Source organism: Rhinoderma darwinii, chromosome 12 (genome assembly GCF_050947455.1).
Source record: "Rhinoderma darwinii isolate aRhiDar2 chromosome 12, aRhiDar2.hap1, whole genome shotgun sequence".
Taxonomy (NCBI): domain Eukaryota; kingdom Metazoa; phylum Chordata; class Amphibia; order Anura; family Rhinodermatidae; genus Rhinoderma; species Rhinoderma darwinii.
Genome location: NC_134698.1, coordinates 14,840,557 through 14,865,176, shown reverse-complemented (window position 1 = coordinate 14,865,176; position 24,620 = coordinate 14,840,557). Strand labels below are relative to the sequence as shown.

Below are 24,620 nucleotides of genomic sequence, written 5' to 3'. Positions count from 1 at the left end.
GATGTGATCGGTAACAGCTCGATCCTGCGTATTCTGACGGATTCAGGTCTCAGCACATGATACAGCTTCTCTGTATATATTATACAAAGCAGCTATATCTCAAAAAGCTAAAATAATTTTTTGAAAAGTTGCACAAAACACACTGATAGACATTAGTTAAAAATAAATAAATGAAAAAAAGATTTCAAAAGGTATACATAGCCTTTAAGTAAGGGCTCATCTTGGTGGAACTTACAAATACAGTGTCTTGCGAAAGTACTCACTCCCTTGGTGTTTTTCCTGTCGTGTTGAATTACAGCCGTGAAATTAATTTTTTTTGGGGCGTTTTGGAGTTTGCACCTTTTGATTTTACTTACCACTTTGAAAGTACAAAATATTTTTTATAGTGACAAGCAATAAAACAGAAGACTAATGTGCATAAGTATTAACTCCCTCAATACTTAGTGGAGCCATTACAGATGGAAGTCTCTTGGGGTTCGTCTCTATTAGCTTAGCACATCCAGACACTGGGATTTTTGCCCATTCTTCCAGGCAAAACTGCTCCAACTCCTTCAAGTTACATGGGTTGCGTTGGTGTACAGGAGCCTACAAGTCATGCCACAGATCCAGTTGGATTGAGGTCTGGGCTTTGCCATTCCAAGACATTTAAATGTTTCCCCTTAGGCCTCATGCACACGAACGTATTTTTGTCCTCCCCTAAATACTGGCGTAAATATGGGTCCTTGGTCACACGTATTCGACCCGTATTGCACCAGTATTTACGGACCCGTGCCCGTAAATATGGGTCCGGTGTCACCAGTATTCCACCCGTATTTACGGGCACGTTTTCGCTGCAAAATTACACTGCAGTAATTGGCAGCCCCTTCTCTCTATCAGTGCAGGATAGAGAGAAGGGACAGCCCTTTCCGCAGTAAAAGTAATTCTTACTTACCCGGCCGTTGTCTTGGTGACGCGTCCCTGTCTTGACATCCAGTCCGACCTCCCTGGATGACGCGGCAGTCCATGTGACCGCTGCAGCCTGTGATTGGCTGCAGCGGTCACATGGGCTGAAACGTCATCCCGGGAGGCTGGACTGGAGGAAGAAGCAGGGAGTTCTGGGTAAGTATGAACTTCTATTTTTTTTTTTACAGGTTGATCTATATTGTGATCGGTAGTCACTGTCCCGGGGGCTGAGAGTTACTGCCGATCGTTTAACTCTTTCAGCACCCTGGACAGTGACTATCTCCTGACGTCGCCTAGCAACGCTCCCGTAATTACGGGTGCACACACGTAGTCACCCGTAATTACGGGAGCCCCATAGACTTCTATGGGCCTGCCCGTGCCGTTATTACGGCCTGAAATAGGACATGTTCTATATTTTTTAACGGCACGGGCACCTTCCCGTAAGCATACAGGGAGGTACCCGTGGCCAATAGAAGTCTATTATGGGCGTTTTTACGTTCGTGTGCATGGGGCCTTCAACCCCTCCACTGTAGCTTTAGCAGTATGTCCTGCTGGAAGGCGAACCGCCATCCCACTGTCAAATCTCTGGCAGACAAACAGGTTTTCCTCAAGAATTGCCCTGTATTTACGATCATCCATTCTTCCTTCAATCCTGACCAGTTTTCAGCTCCCTAGCCCCATATAATGCTGCCACCACCATGCTTCACTGTGGGAATGGTGTTCTTGGGTTGATGGGAAGTGTTGGGTTTGCGGCACAAATAGTGTTTCCCATGATGACCAAAAAGTTACATTTTAGTCTCATCTGACCAAAGAACCTTCTTCCATGTGCTTGGGGAGTCTGCCAATGCTGTTTGGCGAACTTAAAAAATGTTTTCTTATATTTTTTTAAGCAATGGGCTTTTTCTGGCCACTCTTCGATAAAGCTCATGACTTCTGGTGGTCCTATGGAAAGATACTTCCATCTCCGCTGTGTAGTGTAGGGATTATAGTGGTCCTATGGACAGATACTTCCATCTCATCTGTGCAGTGTAGGGATTATAGTGGTCCTATGGACAGATACTTCCATCTCCCCTGTGTAGCGCAGGGATTATAGTGGTCCTATGGACAGATACTTCCATCTCCGATGTGTAGTGTAGGGCTTATAGTGGTCCCATGGACAGATACTTCCATCTCCGATGCGTAGTGTAGAGCTTATAGCGGTCCTATGGACAGATACTTCCGTCTCCTCTGTGTAGTGTAGGGATTATAGTGGTCCTATGGACAGATACTTCCATCTCCGCTGTGTAGTGTAGTGTAGTGCTTATAGTGGTCCCATGGACAGATCCTTCCATCTCCGCTGTGTAGTGTAGGGCTTATAGTGGTCCTATGGACAGATACTCCATCTCCTCTGTGAAGTGTGGGGCTTAGTGGTCCTATGGACAGATACTTCCATCTCCTCTGTGTAGTGTAGTGCTTATAGTGGTCCTATGGACAGATACTTCCATCTCCGCTGTGTAGTGCTTATAGTGGTCCTATGGACAGATACTTCCATCTCCTCTGTGTAGTGCTTATAGTGGTCCTATGGACAGATACTTCCATCTTCTCTGTGTAGTGTAGGGCTTATCATGGTCCTATGGACAGATACTTCCATCTCCGCTGTGTAGTGTAGTGCTTATAGTGGTCCTATGGACAGATACTTCCATCTCCTCTGTGTAGTGCTTATAGTGGTCCTATGGACAGATACTTCCATCTCCTCTGTGTAGTGCTTATAGTGGTCCTATGGACAGATACTTCCATCTTCTCTGTGTAGTGTAGGGCTTATCATGGTCCTATGGACAGATACTTCCATCTCCGCTGTGTAGTGTAGTGCTTATAGTGGTCCTATGGACAGATACTTCCATCTCCTCTGTGTAGTGCTTATAGTGGTCCTATGGACAGATACTTCCATCTCCTCTGTGTAGTGTAGGGCTTATCATGATCCTATGGACAGATACTTCCATCTCCGCTGTGGATCTTTGGAGCTCCATCAGTGTTATCGTGTCTTTGTTGAGTCTCTGATTAATACCCTCCTTGCCCGGTCTGTGAGTTTTGGTGGGCGTCTTCCCTTGTCAGGTTTGTAGTTGTGTCATATTCTTTCCATTTTGTTATAAAGGATTTAATGGTGCTAGGTGGGATGTTCAAAGTTTTGAATATTTTTTTAGAACCCAATCCTGATATATACTACTCCACAACTTTGTCTCTGACCCGTTTGGAGAGCTCCTTGGTCTATATGTTGCTTAGGGTTGTAGACTCAGGGACCTATCAGAACAGGTGAATTTATACGGACATCATGTGACAGATCACGTGACCTTATTCCACTAATTATGTGACTTCTGAAGTTAATAGTTTGGACCAGCCCAGTTTTAGAGGTATCATAGTAAAGGGATGATTACAAATACATTCAACTTTTCAGTTTTTTAAAAAAATAAAGTCTTTATTCCACTTTAAAAATTTGGACTATTTCATCAGGTCCATTACAAAAAATCAAATTGAAAATTCATTTTAATTCCAGGTTGTAATGCAACAAAACCCCAAGGTGGTAAAAAAAAATTTCACAAGGCGCTGTATATATTAAGAAATCTATAATAGATGGCCATGGGGCACTTGAAATTCTCCAATGTTGCCCTCAAGGATCTGCATGGTACAGATAGCAAGACTTAAGAAGGGTTTATGTTAGGGGTTGCATAGAGAGTCTCCTTTGCAGCACTGTACCAAACCGAGAGCATGAGCTCCGATTAATTCACATCATTTAAAGAAACAGACCTCTTAAAAGGTAAGGATTAGCATGTGTGTTTCATTTTTGTTGGTGGGGGCGTCGGATGTCTCATGAGTAGAACCGCTTCTCAAAAGACATATCCCCCAGTAATCAGCCGATTGTCGCCAGGCCAATTTCTGGAACCCCCGATCACCTGCAATTGCTGCCTGAAGCAGTCGCTAACCATATATATTCCTCGCTGATGTATAGTTGAAAGGATAAACGGCTGAACATGAAATACATGGAAGGGACGGTTCCACCAGAGCAAGAGACGTTCTTATTTAGGCAGCTACTCGCTCTGGGGGTCCAGAAAGTAGGACCCCTTCTATGAGGCCCTTGTGCCCAAATAAAACAAATGGACAGAGTTTTATTCATGAGTGAACCCCTTTAAGACAATCTATCAGAAAGGTACCCCAACCATAAACGGATGATGCTCATGACCAGCCGTTATCACCAGGGGAAAAGGCCCGCCTCGCTGTAGAAAGGATTACACAGGGTCTATTGAGATCAATGGGTCATCTATGTAACGAACAGAAGAGGTAGAGAAGAAGCGGCATCTATGCTCGGCCACTGCACCATACAACCTCGTCTACACTATGGTCATGTGTTATTTCTTTTAATTTACTAATAAATGTATGAACAGTTCCAAGTAACGAAAAACTCACTTTTTCCCCCTTACAAAATGCTTTATTATGAAAAAAACAAACTGAAATTCTCTTTAAAATGCAACACATAAAATTGTTATTGCCACGATGGTACAAAAAGTTGTATTTACCCCAATATGGTACCAAAAGTCATCCCGCAAAAACATATGCCCTCATACAGCTACATCGGCAGAAAAAAAAAAAAAGTTATGGCTCTTAGAATATGGTGAGAGAAAAATAAATACAAATAAAGAATAAATAAAAAACAAATAGAAAATCTGTTTTAATTGTGCAAAATTGGTAAAAAGTAGAAAAAAAAATTACATAAATTTGATATCGCCATAATCGTAACGACCCGTAGAATAAAAGTTATTATGTGATTTATACCCCATGGTAAACCGTGTAAAATTTAAGACGCCAAAAAGAATGCTAAAATTTCAGGGTTTTTTCCTATTACCCCCCCCCCCCCCCAAAAAAAAGTTACAACATTCTTACCTTTTCTTCAAATTAGAATATCACAAATCTAACAATGTGACAGCTAGCAATGACTTGTATTCAGACAGAAGGCGCTAAATTTATGTTCCCTCTTCTTCCAGAATGTGAAGTAGTGGTAAGCACAGGAAGCTGTCATGTTAAAAACTTTACAGCAATTTTCACGCCTGGAGGCATGAAATTCAACTAATATTAATGACAAAGAAATAATATATGAGGCCGTCATTCATTTAACTGGAGCTGCCTGGGAAAAATGAGAAGAGGCTGGAACTTTTTTTTTTTTTCAAAATAATTTCTACAGAAGATTATTTTCACCGGACTTGTGAATGGAAGCAAAAGAAAAATAATTTGCTTGTTCAGAATTTTTCCCATAAATTATTTTCTGTTAAAGCAAAGCAGATTTTATTTATGCTAAATTTACTAGACAATACATTTCAGTGGTGCCAGATTATCAAATATTCTGGACTGTCGGTTGTCAAAGATTATATAAAATTTACTTGCAAAATTAGTCGCCCTCAGGCAGCAAGTCCAAAACGAAATGTTTACACGACATCTCGGACTATAACGTTTTACGGCCCAGATTACCTGGTGACGACCCTGATTTTCTCACCACTTTTAGACGCAATGTAGCCTGCGTGGTGATGAGAGGGGTTCCCTAATTGGTTATCTGCGCTCAAGGCTAATGTGTCATGGTCATGAAACTCCTGGTCATCTGTATGTAAAAAAAGAAAAAGAAAGTCCCTCTGCTAAATATAACAGATGATCACGACAACAGCGGGAGAGTAGTCAGGGAGTGACCCCTCCTTGGGGAAAAAAACGAAGCTCTATATTTAAATCCAATGCAAATAAATATGGCAAGAAGTGTATTTGTCACCTGAACATAGGCAATCCGTCGCTGGACGAGGTCTGTCAAATCTTTGGCCTCCCTTTCTCGCCAATCACCTGCACCATCGATCTGACTGAGGTAGTAGAGATCTGTCATAACCGACCTGTTAAGCAGACAATTACATGGTAAAATAACGCGCACCTATACCTTTCAGAATAAGCGGTCATATGTGTGTACATGAGGAATAACACTATTTCTGACCATTATATGACTTGTATTCTGCATTTATCACCAATTTTTCCCTTTTGAAGGCTCTATTTCTAATTGTCGGTTATCCAAGTTCAGCTCCAGAGAGGTAGGAGATTGTACTGTGTAGGGGAGGCATCATAGTAGCTAGACCAAAGAGGAGATTAATGCTCAACTATCTGGATCTATCACATATATAGAAGCAGCAGCATGGGGGAGATTATACAGCAGTAATGAGCAGTGTAGCTGTGAATGCAGCATTGTGGTGACTTACTAGAAGCTGCAGGAACATCTCTGTGGGTCTCTCTTCAACAGATCCCTCCTCTCCTCCCCTCTCCATGGACTTCTATAGGCAGAAGTAACCTGATCTCTCAAGTGAAGTCATCTCTTCTTTGCTCTACGGCTTCTATGAGTAAATTCCGAGTGAGTGAAAATTTAAGGAGGCAGGGGGAGAGGAGGAGAGGAGTCTAAGGCTGGGTTCTCACATCACGGTCAAAATGTGTTTGTTGTGACAAAGAAGGAGACATTTCTATGCAATTTTTACAAAAAATAAAGTGTAGGTATTTTTAAAAGGGGTTTTAGGGGGTTTTGTAAATGTTACTAAAATAAAAGAAATCTAGATGGGTAATTTATACTTAAAAAAATAAAAATTATTTGTAGGCAATGCTGGTAATAACGGTCAATAGAGCTCTGACTCATCTCCATGACTTTATTATTGTAACAGGTTCCTCCCTGCGGTTCGGTATCCTGTTCCCTGGCAGAGCTTAATTTACCCATTGGAGCTACAATAAGTTCACAGTGTCAGGATTTGCACTAAGCAAATCCACCGAGGATTTTAAGGGTAATTCGGGGCTGAAATTTGCAGCTAAACTCAGATTTCTCATGTGGCTTAGCTCTACTGTAATATAATCCGCGTTGCATTTATTATTCCTCGCTGATATTTTCCAGAGGGTGTGAATGGGCCATAAAATACCCCGTTTACATGCATTGCTGGTAGAATGCTAGCGGATTCTGTCAGGATATAGACGCGAATCGGCACCTGAACCCTGATAGAATCTTCAATGTGTGAACATGGCCTAAATCTTCTTTCTTCTAAGACGTTGTAGTAAAAGGGCGCACAGTGACCGCAGGTGAGGCCTCATCCATACGACCGTAATAGTTTTTACTGTCTGCAAATACGGATCTGTTGGCTACACTTCCGTAGCCGTCGGAAATAGCAGAAGTGCCCATAGACTTCTTCTAGGCAAACCTGTCCTGCAATTTTGCGGACAAGAATCGGGCATGTTCTATATTTTGCGGATAATTTTTACGGCCCACACGTCCGTAAATATATGGACAGGTGTCTGTGGCCAATAGAAATGAGTGGGTCGGTTATTACGGGTTCTGTACCAAGAATGAAAACTACAGTCGTGCGCATGAGGCCTAAGTGAATAAATTACTGTAGTGATTTTTTGTTTAATAGCCCAGAGGTCCCCTTTAAGATGTCTTATTTAGTCATTTCAGGGGGTGTTGAGTTAGTGATATCCTCCATGACGATTTTTATAAAATGTTCTTTGGTTCTTTAACCCTTTCCTATATCTGAAGGCGGGGAGGTATTTTTTGCGTTTCTCTCATTGACCGGTTTCGGATGGAGGACTGCAATTTTTTGGTAGTTTTTTTTCCAGAAATGGCAGTACAAAGTTGATTAGTATAAATGCTCTAAAACCTATACAACCCATTCACCAGTAAGGAGCACGTGATAGGCTAGAGTTTAGGAGATCCAATATTCTATATAAAGACGTATTTATTCCATGAAAGCGACATTATCCCGCCATGCTTCCAACACAATAGCGCTTATTAAGTGAGATGAATTGCTTTATGTAAGCAGCAACACATCAATTAACTTAATTAACTCACTATGGAATTTTTCACAGAGCAACCCACACCCTAATAGAAAACTAAAAGCTTTATAGTCCACATAAATAGGTTCAGATTCCATGCGGAGACCTTTATGTTGGCTATACGGTCGGCTATATGTCCTAATACATCTATACTAAAAATAACAAACATAAGGAATGACATGACCTGTCATGGTTTTTTTTTTACACATACCTCCCCGTATTCCTGGCATGCAAAATATAAAAAAATGTTTTGCCCCCTACAGCCCCCGCTCCGTTTTGGCGTCAAATATGGCAATTGTGAGTAAGAGACCTCAATTCTCCTTAGTGGGCTCTGTGACGATGTCCAATCAGAGCGGACAGCCTCAAAGTGATGCACAAGACCTGCTGATCTCGCAAATCTACCTAATCTCACGAGATAAGCCTTTGTAACGTAGTCACTACTTTACAAAGGCTATAAAACGGAGCAGTGGGACACACAGAGGCCAACATCAGGGGACCGGAGCAAAATTTTGCAGAGCTCTCCGGACATGTCGGAGCACCTTTTTCTTAGACCTCTGCATCGTTCCACTACTCTGTTATTCCTCCTGGAAATGTATGAACAAATTGACAACTGGGTGTTACCATTTCTCTTGTAAACAGGGTGTGTCCATGCACAGACTGATACTGTTAGCACTGATTGGACAGTGTCAGTGTGCAGAAATATGCCCTAATAACAAAAGGATTCATATCACCTGGTTATTATTTAATTAATAAATTTGAAGGCGGAATAACAATACAGTCTGCCGATGAACGAGCTCGTTCATTGGCGGATCGCTGCCCTGTTTACACACGGCAATGATCGGGAACTCGATCGAGCCCGATAATTGGTCGGTGTACAAGGTCCCTAAGTAAAGATTCTCCCATTATTTGATGGGGAATACAAGTATTTACTAAAAGAGACATGTCAGTAGAGCTGACAGATCCTGCCCACATTTTCTTTTCCTTTTTTGATAAAGCCCAGTCCATACCTTTGCTGATCACCCATGTCGATCAGTAATTCATCCACATGTCTTTGGAGTTCATTTCGGTCCAAATGTTTAAATTTCTTTAACTCACTTTGGACAAAATACCAGAATTCCTTGGCTCCATTATCTATTGCCCGTCTTAAGACTTCATGATCTTTCCCCATACCAGCCACTAAAATAAAAACACAAACAAGTTTCTGAGCTGCGTTCACATTCAGTAATCTCTTGTAAACAAATTGTATTAGTCATATAAATTACACCGTGTCAAGGGGGTTAGGGTGTAAAGTAATTAAAGGGTAACTACGCTTTTAAAAAACTTTTGACACCTCATAGGTAACATGTCAGTAGCCTTGATCGGTGGGGGGGGGGCGAGCACTGAGACCCCCACCAATCACTAAAATGAAGTGGCAGAAGCCCTCGGGTGAGCGATGTGCCACTTTGTTTCTGATCAGTTTTCTTTGGAGCGGTGTAGAGGTTCAACAGCAAGTCTGAGTCCGTATACAACTCGCTCGGCTTTCTGAGGAAAGGTGATCAGAAACTAAAAATGGCACTACGCTCACCCGAGCGCTTCTGATGCTTTGATTAAGCGATCGGTGGGGGTGTCAGTGCTCGGACCCCGACCAATCAAAACATCTGACATGTCTCAACATTTTTTTAAAGTTTAGTTACCCTTTAGACTCAGGCTGGGTTCACATGTTGTGGTAGCGTGCTGCGCGGCAAACTTGCATGCCTTTACCGTGGAATGAAGTGGTTTTGCGGTTCAGTTATTGGCCGCACGTTTCTACTTGTGAAACCTGTTAAAAAGATAGGTTTGTGATATGTGAACCCAGTATTACCCTGTTCAGCCTTAACATTAATACCACTGACAAGTGAAGGGAATAACATTGATGATCTGGTTACAGCGGCGTCTGACAAGGGTGGGGGATATGTTAGTCAGCGAGTGAACCGTCAGTTCTTGAAGTTGATGTGTTGGAAGAAGGAAAAACGGGCAACTGCAAGGATCCGATTGAATTGGACAGGGGTCAAACTGTGATGATAGACGACTGGGTCAGAGCATCTCCACATGTCCGGTCTTGTGGTGTTTTCCCGGTATGCAGTGGTTAGTACCGACCAAAAGTGCCACAAGGAAAGACAACAGGGTCATGGGTGCCTAAGTCTCATTAACTAACATGGGGAGCTGTGGCTAGCCCATCTGGTCCGACCGCATAGTACTATTGTAGCACGAATTACTGAAAAAGTTGCTTCTGGATATGATAGAAAGAGGTCAGACCACGCAGAGCATCAAAGCTCGCTGCGTTTGTCCCTGCGTAGCCGGCAGAGTAATGCTCCGGTTAATCTTCTGCTGGGAAACTTTGGGTACTGGCATTTACGTGGGTATTGCTTTGTTGCAGACCAAGTGCACCCCATCATGGCAATGGCATTCCCTAATGGCAGTGCAGGATAATTTCAATGCCACACTGCAAAAATAGTTCAGGAATGGTTTGAGGAACATGATAAAGAGTTCAAGGTGTTGACTTGTCTCCAAATTTCCCCGATCTCAATCTGATCGAGCATCCGTGAGACGTGATGGAAAAACAAGTCCGATCCATGGAGATCCCTACTTGCATCTTGCAGGATTTGAAGGATCTGCTGCTAGCGTTTAGGTGCCAGATACCACAGAACACCTTCAGAGGTCTTGTGGAGTCCATGCCACGAAGAGTCAGAGCGAAACCCAAACCGCATGAAAGAAGAGAGTCTGTCGTCACCCGGACAATCCAGCTTTTAACATGATGTAGGCAAGATAAAGGGAATATCAGATATACAGCACAACACAAACCCCTAGAGACATGGCAGAAGTTATAAGCGGGATCCGTGCATTGTAACTCCCACCAAGAGCTCCTAACAGCGTCTCTAAGCGAGGCGTAGACAAGACGTAGACAGTAATGCAAGTCTATATGCGGTCTGCACCTCTGCTGGAAGAAGCGGAGAGAATAGCAACCACCGCAGTGTGAAATTCAATGCCATTCAATCTTCGGCTTTTTTCGTGCGGAATAAGCCGCATGCTACTTATTTTAGAGGCAAAATCCCCACAAACATTTTCAATAAAATGTGAAATCCTATTCACATGCATGGGATGCAGATTATCATCGGATTTGACGTGGATTTCAGGGCAAAATTTGCACAGTAATGTAATATCCAACACATGTGAACAGGGCCTTGAAGTGGTTTCCCCCATAATCATTAGGATAGCTGATAAATATCTGATCGGTAGGGGTCCGACCACTGGGACCCCCACCGATCACGAAAACCGGGTTAACCTCGATGTTCCTGGGAGCCCGATAGGAATGGAGCGGTAGTGCGCCATGCTCGGCCACTGCTCCATTAATTTCTATGGGGCTCACAGGAACAGCAAGGTAAGCCCATTCTCGGGATCGGCAGTCGGACAGTCCCCCACCCCGATCAGATATTTATCACCTATCCAGTGGATAGGTAATAAATATTGATTTGAGGAAAACCCCTTTAAGGAGTTATTTATAGCATATTGCTGGAAATGTCGTAAAGGTACCATTAGTGGGGGTCTGGCCATTGTGATCGCTAGAAAAAGTGGCAGTAGGGGTAAGAAAGCAGTGTGCTTCTTCGGCTCTACCCAGATTTTCTGCGAGACCACATACCCTCCCATTGACTATATACCACTATAAAGGCCAAGTGGGCCTTTTCTAGCGATTGCACAACGGTCACAAAGGTTGGACCCCCACTTATCACACACTGATGGAAGATCCGAGTTAAATGCCTCAATCTGGGGTTTGAATTAATGCAGTCCTATCAGGACTGTATTAATAAAGTTTAGTGAAGGGAGCACAGGACAGTAACTGCGATATCATACTACAATACCGGTTCTGATCTCGGTTTATAGCGCCTCCGTTGTTGGTTTACATGGACAGGTACTTAATCCATCTTTGTATATGTTTGTGGTAATCGGAACATACCTAAAAATGTGTCATTTATTCATTGTAATTCTATATGGAAGAAGTGCGTGGGTGCGTGTTACTGCACCGGAATATGTTGGTGCTATATACAGAATAGACCACATATAATGACTGCTCATTTCCTGAGCTCAACCGCAGGAAGTGCAGCGGAGCAAGGAAAGTAGTGTAAAAACTATACAATGACAACGGTGTATATCTGACTCTGCTTAAAAGTAAAAACTTGTGTAATATCGCTGACAGATCATCGGCTACAGTTTTGATTATATTGAATTTTTATATTGGAATTTATTCCAAACCTGGTCATACAGAGCAAATCGCTGTTGCTCGTCCAGAAGTGACCCGTCTGGAGTTGCCCGTTACCCCCTTTCAAGCCCAAACAATTGTGGTCCGAAAGACCATGCAAATTTTGATTTATAGTTACATAGTTACATAGTTACATAGTTAGTACGGCTGAAAAAAGACACATGTCCATCAAGTTCAACCAAGGGATGGGAAAAGGGAAGGAAAAATTTCTACACATAGGAGCTAATATTTTTTTGTTCTAGGAAATTATCTAAGCCTTTTTTAAAGCCATCTGCTGTCCCTGCTGTGACGGCTCCTGCGGTGACTATTCCATAGATTCACAGTTCTCACGGTAAAGAAGGATTGTCGCCTCTGCAGGTTGAACCTTTTTTTCTCCAGACGGAGGGAGTGCCCCCTTGTCTTTTGAGGGGGTTTTACAAGGAACAGGATTTCACCATATTTTTTGTATGTGCCATTAATATATTTATAGAAGTTAATCATGTCCCCCCTTAGGCCTCATGCACACGACCGTATTTTTTCCCACCCGTAAATACTGGCGTAAATACGGGTCCGGTGTCACACGTATTCCACCCGTTTTGCACCAGTATTTACGAACCCGTGCTCGTAAATATGGGTCCGGTGTCACACGTATTCCACCCGTATTTACGAGCACGTTTTTGGCGGCAAAATAGCACTGCAGTAATCGGCAGCCCCTTCTCTCTATCAGTGCAGGATAGAGAGAAGGGACAGCCTTTTCTGTAATAAAAGTTAAAGAAATTCATACTTACCCGGCCGTTGTCTTGGTGACGCGTCCCCCTCTCTTCACATCCAGCCCGACATCCCTGGATGACGCGGCAGTCCATGTGACCGCTGCAGCCTGTGTTTGACCTGTGATTGGCTGCAGCGATCACATGGCCTGAAACGTCATCCAGGACGTCGGGCCGGATGTCGAGAGGGACGCGTCACCAAGGCAACGGGCGGGAGACCGGACTGGAGGAAGCAGGAAGTTGCCGGTAAGTATGAACGTCTTTTATTTTTAACAGGTTTATACTGATCGGTAGTCACTGTCCAGGGTGCTAAAAGAGTTACTGCCGATCAGTTAACTCTTTCAGCTCCCTGGACAGTGACTATTTACTGACGTCGCTTAGCAACGCTGCCGTAATGACGGGTGCACACATGTAGCCACCAGTTATTACGAGAGCTCCATAGACTTCTATGGACTGTCCGTGCCGTTATTACGCCCTGAAATAGGACATGTTCTATCTTTTTCAACGGCACGGGCACCTTCCCGTGAGAAAACGGGAAGGCACCCGTCGCCAATAGAAGTCTATGGGCCCGTAATTAAGGGTCGTGATTACGACCCGTAATAACGGGAGTTTTTACGGTCGTGTGCATGAGGCCTGAGTCGTCTTTTTTCAAGGCTAAATAGGTTTAGTTCTTTCAATCTTTCCTCATAACTTAGATTCTCCATGCCCCTAATTAGCTTCGTTGCTCTTCTTTGTATTTTTCCAACTCCAGGGCATCCTTTCTATGAACTGGAGCCCAGAACTGAACTGCATATTCTAGATGAGGCCTCACTAATGCTTTGTAAAGTGGCATTATTACATCCCTGTCCCGTGAGTCCATGCCTCTTAATACACGACAATATCCTGCTGGCCTTTGAAGCAGTTGATTGACACTGCATGCTGTTATTGAGTTTATGATTTACAAGTACACCCAGATCCTTCTCAACAAGTGACTCCCCCAGTGTAGCTCCCCCTAGGACATATGACGGAGATGTCCTATAAAAAGTGACATTAACTTTTACCAACAACGTGGCATTTACACATAACCCTGGGAACCTTTGTGAGGGTCCAAGGTATTTATCATAGTGACGCTAGCCATGGCAATCGCATAATTTGAGCTAGCAATCACAACGACCTCCGCCACTTGACTGGTGCTGCTGCAGGGGTTGATGCCTGGATCGGAGTTTTCTCCGACCTAAGCGGGGGTGGTCGTAGTATTGGGGTGTATCACTGCCGCACTCCCGGGCAGAAACGATGGTAATGCCCATGTGATTACATTGACTTAATAATATGTCAAGGCACCCTTCCTTAAAGGGGTATTCCCAGAATATCACGCTAGGTTCAGGGCCCCCCACTGCGGAAACGAAAGAACTTGACAAATACAAATAATCTAAAAAGTCAACCGTGGCCGAGATTGTAACCCCCAAACATCCCTATATTGCAAGTTTGTTTATACCTTATTGCCCTGGAATCCATCCCCCTGTAGTTCTGTGCGCCACGGCCGAGCATGCGCACATGGAAACTGCTGTTCTTCTATAGCGTGTATCCTCTTCTTTATGTGTAGTGGGACAACACATGCGCGGTTGCGCCGTCCTCACTGCACATGGCGGGTATGCGCACTGTGCACCAACAGCCGTTATAGAATAAGATGTTCCTTGCCTCTGTGTGCACCGCACTTCGCGACATAACATACGTCGGCAGTGCACAGGTTTTGCAGGGCAGCTTGTATGAGAAGCAAGGGACTTGTGGGAAATGTAGTTTCCCACACGCAAAGAGTGGTCACATGACCAGGGCTGAAGGACAGCCCACATCGCGCTACAGAGACAGAAAGCGAGCCAGTGGAAGTAAACCAGCTAGTGAGTATTTGGTGGCATGCTTGGGTTGCTTTATGTAAACTTCGAGGCTACAGAGCTTTGTTTAAAAATGTTGGATCCTGGGAAAATTTCTCTATTGTACTAATATGTCAAGGTCTGGAAATAGGTCAACGGGGGCTCACCCATTCGATTCTATTAAATATCATAAACACTATTCTGTATGCAAATTGAACTTTAAATGCGATTGGCCAACAAAAATAAAATTGTATGGCCAATTTTAATATAAATTCAGGAAAAATGTCCAAAACTAGATCATATCTTACCAGCGCTGCTGGATTGTTGTTTATACATCTCGATCTGTTCTTTGGCCTTCAACAGCTGCTCTTCTAATGCCCGTATCCTTCCTGCTGCAGCTCCTTGCTCCACTGGACCTTCAGGTATCCTAAAAAAAATCCAAAAGTGTATGTTAATGACATAAGGGAAGACTGGTATCACTGGAAATGTATCCGCACCCAGTAATTCGAACTTCAGTTCAGTAAGTGACTGACCGTATGCAAAAAAAGAAAAATTGTAAAAAAAATTTTTGCCGAAACATGCATATAGATTGCGGTCTAATAGTTTGCTCTGGTCTCGAAATTGATGACTGATCAGGTATTTTTTCCTGAGACTATCATACCTGCCCCAATATAAGCCCTTGGACACTTGTAGCACAGCAGCGGTTTGGAAGTATTTGCACATTTTATGGTCCAGCCATCGTCAGTGAAGTCTTCTTTGAGTTTTTCCTTGAAGAACTATCAGAGAAGAGGAGTCAATGCTTCAAAGAGCAGGAGGACTTACTTTTAGGTCCTTCACCATCATTGGTAGTCAGACTGGGATAGGAGTTCATTTTCAGATTGTAGCTTTGTTGGAAAAACTATTGTAGACTCTAGGACTCATTTAGACCACTCCAGGAGTCAGCTCGACTCAACTTAAAAGTAAATAGTTAAAAAAAAAAAAATAGCAAAAACCTAGAGGGGTGCTAGCAGAAAATTACTAGGTGCTTTATAGAATTTTACAGAACCTGTTCTGAATCACAAGACACTTGAAAAGGATTATTAGCGGTTTCCAGTGGCATAGCTATAGAGGTCGCAGCGGTCGCAATTGCGACCGGGCCCACGGCCTCCCAAACCACGTCTGTCCACTGTTACTGTAGTCGATCCTGAGTCGGGTCCAGGCACAAAGCAGGTCCTGATGGCTTTCAGCGTCACAACGTTATGTGCGCCACACTAGACATTGTAGCGCTAAATAGCGTCAGGACCACTGCTGCGCCGAAGATGACCCAGCTCTGTTGGGAGGAGGGTAAGTATAAGAATATGGTCTGCTTTGGCCCTTTTTCTAAGCCTCCCAATTGTGGTAGGCTTAGACATAGGCCCAGCAGACAGTATCACACATGGTGCAATACGGTCTGCTGGGTCCTGTATCTAAGCCTACCATGTGTGAAACGGTGTGCTGGGCCCTGTATCTAATCCTACAATGTGTGACGCTGTCTGTTATTCCCTATATCTAATAAAATTGGAAGAAAATGTATGGATATACAGGAGAGCTCTGCTGCTGAGAAACGATCAATGGTAAATTCCTTGATTTAATATAGGCAACGCGTTTCGACACAGGACGTGTCTTCGTCAGGCCAATGAAACTTCCCTATATCTAAGCCTATGATGTGTGATACTGTTTTATTCCCTATACCTAAGTTTATGATGTGTGATACGGTCTGGTATTCCCTATATCTAAGCCTATGATGTGTGATACGGTCTGTTATTCCCTATATCTAAGCCTATGATGTGTGATACTGTCTGGTATTGAAACAAGTAATATAGGGAGAATTTCTCCAGCTCACCTTGTAGAAGTTAGTCTGGTTATTTGTGATGGGTAATCCTGGTGCACGGATCCTCGTGGTGGCTCACGAAAAAAGGTATGCTTAGAAGAGAAGGAAGGTTGGATCCAGCATTCGTGAAAATAAAAGGAATCTTTTTCCAAGTTTTAATTGTTCTTGTTTAAAAAATAAGAGGTTCGATAGCATGTATAATGTCTTGCAATGATAGAAGTAATGGTAGGTAGCCTACGCGTTTCAGACGGTGTCTCCGTCCTTATTCATGGCTAGCCATAAGGACGGAGACACCGTCTTGTTTTAAACAAGAACAATTAAAACTTGGAAAAAGATTCCTTTTATTTTCACGAATGCTGGATCCAACCTTCCTTCTCTTCTAAGCATACTGTCTGGTATTCCCTATATCTAAGCCTATGATGTGTGATACGGTCTGTTATTCCCTATATCTAAGCCTATGATGTGTGATACTGTCTGGTATTCCCTATATCTAAGCCTATGATGTGTGATACGGTCTGTTATTCCCTATATCTAAGCCTATGATGTGTGATACGGTCTGGTATTCCCTATATCTAAGCCTATGATGTGCGATACGGTCTGTTATTCCCTATATCTAAGCCTGTGATGTGTGATACTGTCTGGTATTCCCTATATCTAAGCCTATGATGTGCGATACGGTCTGTTATTCCCTATATCTAAGCCTATGATGTGTGATACTGTCTGGTATTCCCTATATCTAAGCCTATGATGTGTGATACGGTCTGTTATTCCCTATATCTAAGCCTATGATGTGTGATACGGTCTGGTATTCCCTATATCTAAGCCTATGATGTGCGATACGGTCTGTTATTCCCTATATCTAAGCCTATGATGTGTGATACGGTCTGGTATTCCCTATATCTAAGCCTATGATGTGCGATACGGTCTGTTATTCCCTATATCTAAGCCTGTGATGTGTGATACTGTCTGGTATTCCCTATATCTAAGCCTATGATGTGCGATACGGTCTGTTATTCCCTATATCTAAGCCTATGATGTGTGATACTGTGTTATTCCCTATATCTAAGCCTATGATGTGTGATACTGTCCGCTGAGCTGCTGTATCTAATCCTATCCAGTGGCGGAACTATAGGGGTCTAAGGAAACCCAGCGATGCATCTGGTAGCTGTGGGTCGTCGGCCATGAAGAAAAGCTGGGGTGGGGGGGGGGGCAAGAAGAATTTTTGCACTGGGGCCCTTGAGCCATTAGCTACCCCTTTGGTGGTTTCTATAGATGTATATAAACCACGGTACTAGAATTTAGCTGCCACGTTTCATGCACCACGTCTGGGAAAGGGTAACAAAACAATCACAGGGGGGGGGGTTTGTGCATGGGGTTATTAGTCATCACCGTCCAACCATGAACATTGCAAGTGTCATTTCCTTTTTGTGTCTTTTATGTTAATGTTTCATCTGCGATGAAGTGACAAAAACAAATGAAAGAAAGTGACTGCTTTATTTTGAGACACCGTTTTATAAAGGACATTTCCACCTTCTTATTGTAAAGAAGTTGTCTGAGTAAACAACTCAAATACGGAGTTAATATAACGCCATCATCTATAACCCAGAATATAGAGCGGCCACAAACAACATCTGTCGCTCTAGAGGCCCCGGTATGCCCAAGCATTACATGGAGATGCAATGGATTCCAGCAAGAACTGTGTAATGCTTTACTTTACCTGTGGCGGCGCTGCAGAAAAATTTAACACTTGCTTCCTCCATATAATATAAATATATATATATGTATGTATATGACTATAAATACCTGACACAGCCTATAGACAAGCGTGGCGCTGTTCCTATAAATAAAATAATATAATCTATATATGTGTGTGTTATTGTTTTGCAGAGTTTTAGGACTCCTTTAAATTTTGCACCTGGTATATCCAGATGTCCACACCCAGCAGGTGAGAAGAGATAATATCAGACGACATCAGTCACTTTAATCAAAAACATTTCTGGCACTGCTACATCATGTAAGAAGAGCAGGGATGCACAAAACATTGCAGAATTTAGGAGTCAGTAATGATTCACGCACAAACTGTAAATGGTAACAAACGCGGTCCCTATTCCAATTTATGGACTCAAAGGCATTCTGTGTGGCACTGTATGGTGCCTCCATCCATGAGGAACTGTATTCTCTACTAGAAGTAATGCAACTTTTGCCACACAGAATTACATGGGCACCCTAAATGGGACCTTCTGAAACAGATCTATAAACAGCTGTGTACATGAGGCCTATGAGTTCTAGGAGCCAGCTTGACATTTTTTATTGGACCAATACAAAACAACCCAAAAAATTAGAGGAAAGTGAGAAACGTATAGGTGCGTTGGCAACCCGTCTTTAGGGATGTGTGAAGTCCTGAGTAAAAGCAATCAGCATGGCCACTTCCAGTCCTATTAGGCTATGTTCGCACGTTCAGGATTTGATGAGGATTAAGGCGTGGATTTTGGCCCTAAATCCTCACCAAATCCACATCTAATGGAAGTGAATGGGGAATTATATATCCTATTCACGTGCATAGGAAAAAAGCCACATGGAATAATGACGGGGCTGCGGATTTCATGCTCATTATTTGCCCGGACTTCACATGGAAAAGCCACGGATCAGCTCCATTAATAATCCGGTTAATCCACATGCGGATCTGCTGGCACATCCGCAGCAGAAATCCGAGTGGATTTCTGCCTCGGATTCTTTGGCCTATGGAGAATCCTGTACGTGACAGTATAGCCAGAGTATTCAGCACTACATCAAGCGCCCAATATAAAATATAAAATCAATGTCTTCGAGTGAAAATGAAATTGAATCTTTATAGCCATAAAAACCAAACCTATTGAATGAAATAACTATGGAGGTCATAACAAGGAATGATTAGAACAATTTCATATGGCAGAAGGAATCGTCTGGGCCACGAGGGACATTTGTCTCTTATCTCTGGATGAAGCTACGGCTGAATGCTGCTTTCTAGTCTGCGGAAGAGAATTAATTCAGAGACTTGGAATAAAAGTAACCTCTAGATTAGTGTTGCCGAGATCAATTTTAATTGTGCTCAGTAGCTAGGAGGGGGAAAAAAAAAATCAAAACTCATTACGGACTCTTAGACTACAAATTAGGTAACACAGCAACATATTCATTGAATGGAGGGGGAGGTTAATACTCAGTAAATATTCTACCTTTACTCAGATCAGATTCACTGGAGAGGAGACCAAAGTAATCACTGGGCAGAACTGAAGCGGCTGGGAATCCACAAGTACAGTCTGCCCAAGACCATAAACATATAGGTTTTCCTACACTACCCGTATGTTCACGTTGTGTCCGAGATGTGGGTAAAGGTTGGTTTACACGAGCGTTGATCGAAGATTTAACAGGTCGATCGAAGATTTAACAGGTCGATCGAAGATTTAACAGGTCGATCGAAGATTTAACAGGTCGATCGAAGATTTAACAGGTCGATCGAAGATTTAACAGGTCGATCGAAGATTTAACAGGTCGATCGAAGATTTAACAGGTCGATCGAAGATTTAACAGGTCGATCGAAGATTTAACAGGTCGATCGAAGATGTAAGGGTATGTTCACACGGCCTATTTACGGACGTAAATCGGGCGTTTTTGCCCCGAATTACGCCCGAAAATAGCGCCTCAATAGCGCTGACAAACATCTGCCCATTGAAAGCAATGGGCAGACGTTTGTCTGTTCACACGAGGCGTATATTTACGCGCCGCTGTCAAATGACGGCGCGTAAATAGACGCCCGCGTAGAAGAAGTGACCTGTCACTTCTTTGGCCGTAATTGGAGCCGCTATTCATTGACTCCAATGAATAGCAGCGCTAATTACGGCCGTAATTGACGCGGCGTTCAAGCGCCTGCACATGCCGGTACGGCTGAAATTACGGGGATGTTTTCAGGCTGAAACATCCCCGTAATTTCAGCCGTTACGGACCCCCGCCGTGTGAACATACCCTTAGAGGTCGATCGAAGATTTAACAGGTCGATCGAAGATGTAACAGGTCGATCGAAGATATAACAAGTCGATCGAAGATTTAACAAGTCGATCGTCGCTGGTAAACAGGGCTTTTCACGCGGGCCGATTCTTTCTATATGTGGATGTCGATTGCTAATACCATCCCCATCAGTTTGCATCATTGTCGATAGCACATGCTCTGTATGCACAGGGAGATGCGCTGCCGATCATGATGATTTCCTAGGCTGCACAAACTATGTGATCAGCCGACAAACGAGCGTTTGCTCATTTGTTGGCTGATCGCTGCCCTGGTTACAGGGGCCAATAATCAAGAACCAGTGTTCATAAGAAGGCTTGTTCGGCAGATTTGTGACCCGTGAAAATGGGCGTCGAGGGGTTCTGACTTAGGACCCCTTTTTGTGGGCGATTCAATTACATGGCCCCATACGGACCGCGAAAACAAGCACTGATCAACGAGGCAGCTTGTTGATCGACGCACATTTTCTTCTTTCACGAGGAGCAATGCATGGTCATGTATGGGGACGAATGATCGTTAACATGATCGTTCGTCCCCATGCGTTTTCACATTGTTGTGTACACAGGGAGATGTGCCTCCGCATAATATTTATTGGCCGCATAAATGATACGATCAGCTGATGAATGAGCGTTTGCTCTGTTCTTCGGCTGATCGTTGCCCTGTTTGCACAGGGCAATGATCGAGAACGAGCCTTCATATAAATGCTTGTTTGCCCGATCATTGGCCCACGTAAAAGGACCTTTACTTGTAATAAGAGGCGACAGCGAGTTGAAACTTGTACAAAAAAACACAATGCATAATGGTTACAGTCCATAGTACAACAGCTTGAAGGTTTCAGTATAAAAGATAAAATTGCTAAACCTTTTTTAATTTCAAAATGGCGGGAATGGCGACACCGTGGAAGCCTCTTATTAAAGTGTGAAGTTCAGGGGATGCTCATTCGTCTGAGATGATACTGAATACCCTTGAAATGGCAACGGTCCACTCATCCTAACATTGCTCAGTGTCTGGTTGTAATGTCACCGGTAGTTTACGTCCTACCTGGTAATCGAAAATGGAAGCTTTCATCCTAGTCGGCAATCCAAGATGGCAGCTGTCGCCCTGCCCGGCAACTAACTAAAGACACTGTCCGGCCCTACCATCGTGGCTTTTGCCCCACTCTGCAATCTACCAGCTCTGGACCCACTCGAATTTGTCTGGACCTGCGGCTTGTCTCGGTCGCCCTTTCTCTCCATCTCTGAGGCTGTCTCACACACGGTCTTCTTACCACTCATTCTCTCCTTTACTGCGTCACTAACAACTATGGCGCCAAAAAGTATGACGTTCCTCCCTCCGAGCAGTGTAGCGCTACAGCGTCCGGATGCACAACAGACCTTTTACTCAATGGTGCTTTCACAGTGTCCAATCAATACCAACAAAGTCAACGTAACTGTCAAATAGAGCCAAAACTGTGCTTCTTTATTTAAAAGTTCTTGCTTTTTTTCCTACGTCTCCTAACAGTCGACAGAAACACAACCCCTATAAGGGAATTTCTCATTAAAACACATAAATGTGTCCGGACAACTTTACAGCCATTACTGCGCCCCTTTGGTGAACCGACTCTTCTATATTGGGAAACTGCATTAACAATAGTTCCCTAATACATAGTTCTGATGAAAATTGCCCTTTTGTTAGTGGGAGTCATTTACATATATGTCTACCGTGGTAGTGGTGATGTGGATCCAAACAATGGCCCTATGACCACGGTTAACTGGCAAAGCACAGAACAAGAAGTGTTGTCATGGGAACTCGCAGGCTTGAGGCCTGTAAAATCATTCATTGATACCTCCCGATCAGTATAGAAGAGAGCGATCAAGTCAAAATTTAGCTTGACACCATTTTAAAAAAAAAAAACTCGACACTAAGGCCTCATGCACACGGCCGTGCCAGTAATCACGGTCCACGATTATGGGCACGGCCGGCCCTGGACAGCCACCCACATGTTCGTCCCGTGCTCCCGTATAAAGATTAATCGTTCAAGAACCGTAATCGAGGTTACATGTTCAATTAATCGTGATTTTGATGATCGCCCAGCCCTAGTACCAAACCATAATTTAAGACTATAAATTAAAGAGTTAAAAAGATTAAGTGATAGTGACCATTTAAAGAAACTCCAGATTAAAATAAAAAGTAGTTACAAAATTACTGAGATTTATACCCATTGTATTTACTTGAGTGGAACTGCACTGCAATACCAGACACAGCCCACAACAAAAGTGGCGCTGTTTCTAGAAGAAAGCGGGCATGTTTTTCTAATCTTACACAACCCCTTTAAGCAACGATCAGTCTCCTGAATTCAGCAATGAACAGTCGAAATCCCGGAAATAAAAAGAATTATTGAACAACGTAATATATTAGGAAGGCTAATCTCACTTCTGTCGTCGTCTAAAGTGACTTGATAATTCTTTTCAGCTCCTCTTAAAACCCAACGCAATGCTACAAAGCTAAAACTTCCTATAGACAAAAACAGCTTTGAACTCCCTATCAGAGGAGACATTTGTGGAAAATCCTTTAGCTTCTTTGTGAACCAGACAGGAACGTGGCCGTCTTAACGTTGCGAGCTTTAGAGAAAGAATAAATCCAATTTCTCGTTACGGAATAATCTTACTAATGTTTTGCGCTCATTAAAAATTACATGAAGGACATTGGCAGTCAATTAGAGAATACTCCGTCTAAAAGGTCAAAGAAGAAAGGGAAAAAAAAAAAATTGGCTAGGTACTCAAGCAAAGATTTCCCCAAAGAAAATCTTTATGACTAGCGATGGAATGAACACGGAAAATTAAATGGAATATTTTCATAATGAGAGGAAAAAAAACAAAAAAGAAAAAAACTTAAAGAAGATCTCAAGTGAAAAATGAAAAACTGCTCATCTTGTTAAGTCTGTATGTATTCCCTAACTGCACACTCAATTCCCGGTTACAGTATGGTTTCTACAATGTAGCAGCTTGCGCTGTTCTCTCCATTGCATTTCTCCTTCTCCAGCATATAACTAAGGCTTCGTTCACATCTGCGTCAGGGTCCCGTTCTGACGGAGCTTCCCATCAGAACAGAACCCCGACTGAAACCTAGATTTCCGTTTGCACCACCATTGATTTCAATGGTGACTTATTCGGTGCCAATGGTTTCCGCTTGTCTCAGTTGTGCAAGGGTTAAGTCGTTTTCACGGAATCAATACCGCAGTCGACTGCGGTATTCAATCCGTCAAAACGACGGAAGCCTTGCACAACGGCGACAAACTAAAACCATTGGCACCGAATCCGTCGCCATTGTATTCAAAGGTGATGCATACGGAAACCTATGGTTTCCGTTTGTTTCAGTCAGGATCCCGTTCTGATGGGAAGCTCCGACGGAACGTCAGAACGGGACCCTGACGCAGATGTGAACGAAGCCGTAGTTCTGTTACTTTTCCATACACAGTTGCCAAGTACATGTGACAGCTAAACTAAAATATAAGGGATTTCTACCATTCCATCCAACTTCCATAATCTAAAATATTACAAGTCTTTAATTATTCTTTAAAATTCAGCCATAATTTTAAGATTGCTTTGCAAAATAGATCAGGAAAGTGTTTAAAAAGGAAGTTTGTCACCAGGTCATGTTCCTGTACCCACTGAAGGGCCCTCCAATACCTGGTGCAGCTAAAAAGCGCAACCTATATGATAATTGTACATCTCACTCGACTCAATATCTCAGACTAGATAATTCCCACAGCAATATAACTGAAGTGATTGTTGTAGGACTTGCAGATCCTTTATCCTGTTTCTCCCAAGCACATCAATCAACTGCCTTCTAAAAAGCTGTATCAAAGAGAAGACACAGGCAGACAAGCAAGCTGACCCTCCAACATGTTGAGAAAAGAAGCTGCAGCTTGAAGCTGAGCCTTCCACAGGGTGAGAAAAGAAGCTCCACTTTCTAGCATGAAAACACTATGAAAAAGCCTCAGAAAAGCATTGAGAACTACATTATTGTTGAGGACTGTCCCAATTGATCATATTGAGGAACTTTTTTTCTTTACGGTTGTAGTT

General features: G+C 43.1%; 1 protein-coding gene across 2 annotated transcripts in view; it reads right to left on the bottom strand.

Annotated features, from left to right (window-relative positions):
- The window catches only part of FUT8 (fucosyltransferase 8), a 158,361-nt gene that overhangs the window by 44,144 nt on the left and 89,597 nt on the right, over positions 1-24,620 (bottom strand). The window contains exons 4-6 of one of the 2 annotated variants that reach the window (XM_075844904.1): positions 14,978-15,096; positions 8,811-8,979; positions 5,726-5,840 (exon numbers count right to left, since the gene is read on the bottom strand). In XM_075844904.1, the coding sequence (XP_075701019.1) occupies positions 5,726-5,840; positions 8,811-8,979; positions 14,978-15,096 (403 nt within the window). Of the gene's footprint in view, positions 1-5,725; positions 5,841-6,197; positions 6,255-8,810; positions 8,980-14,977; positions 15,097-24,620 lie in introns of those variants that run through there. The other variant, XM_075844905.1, reaches the window with a different exon arrangement.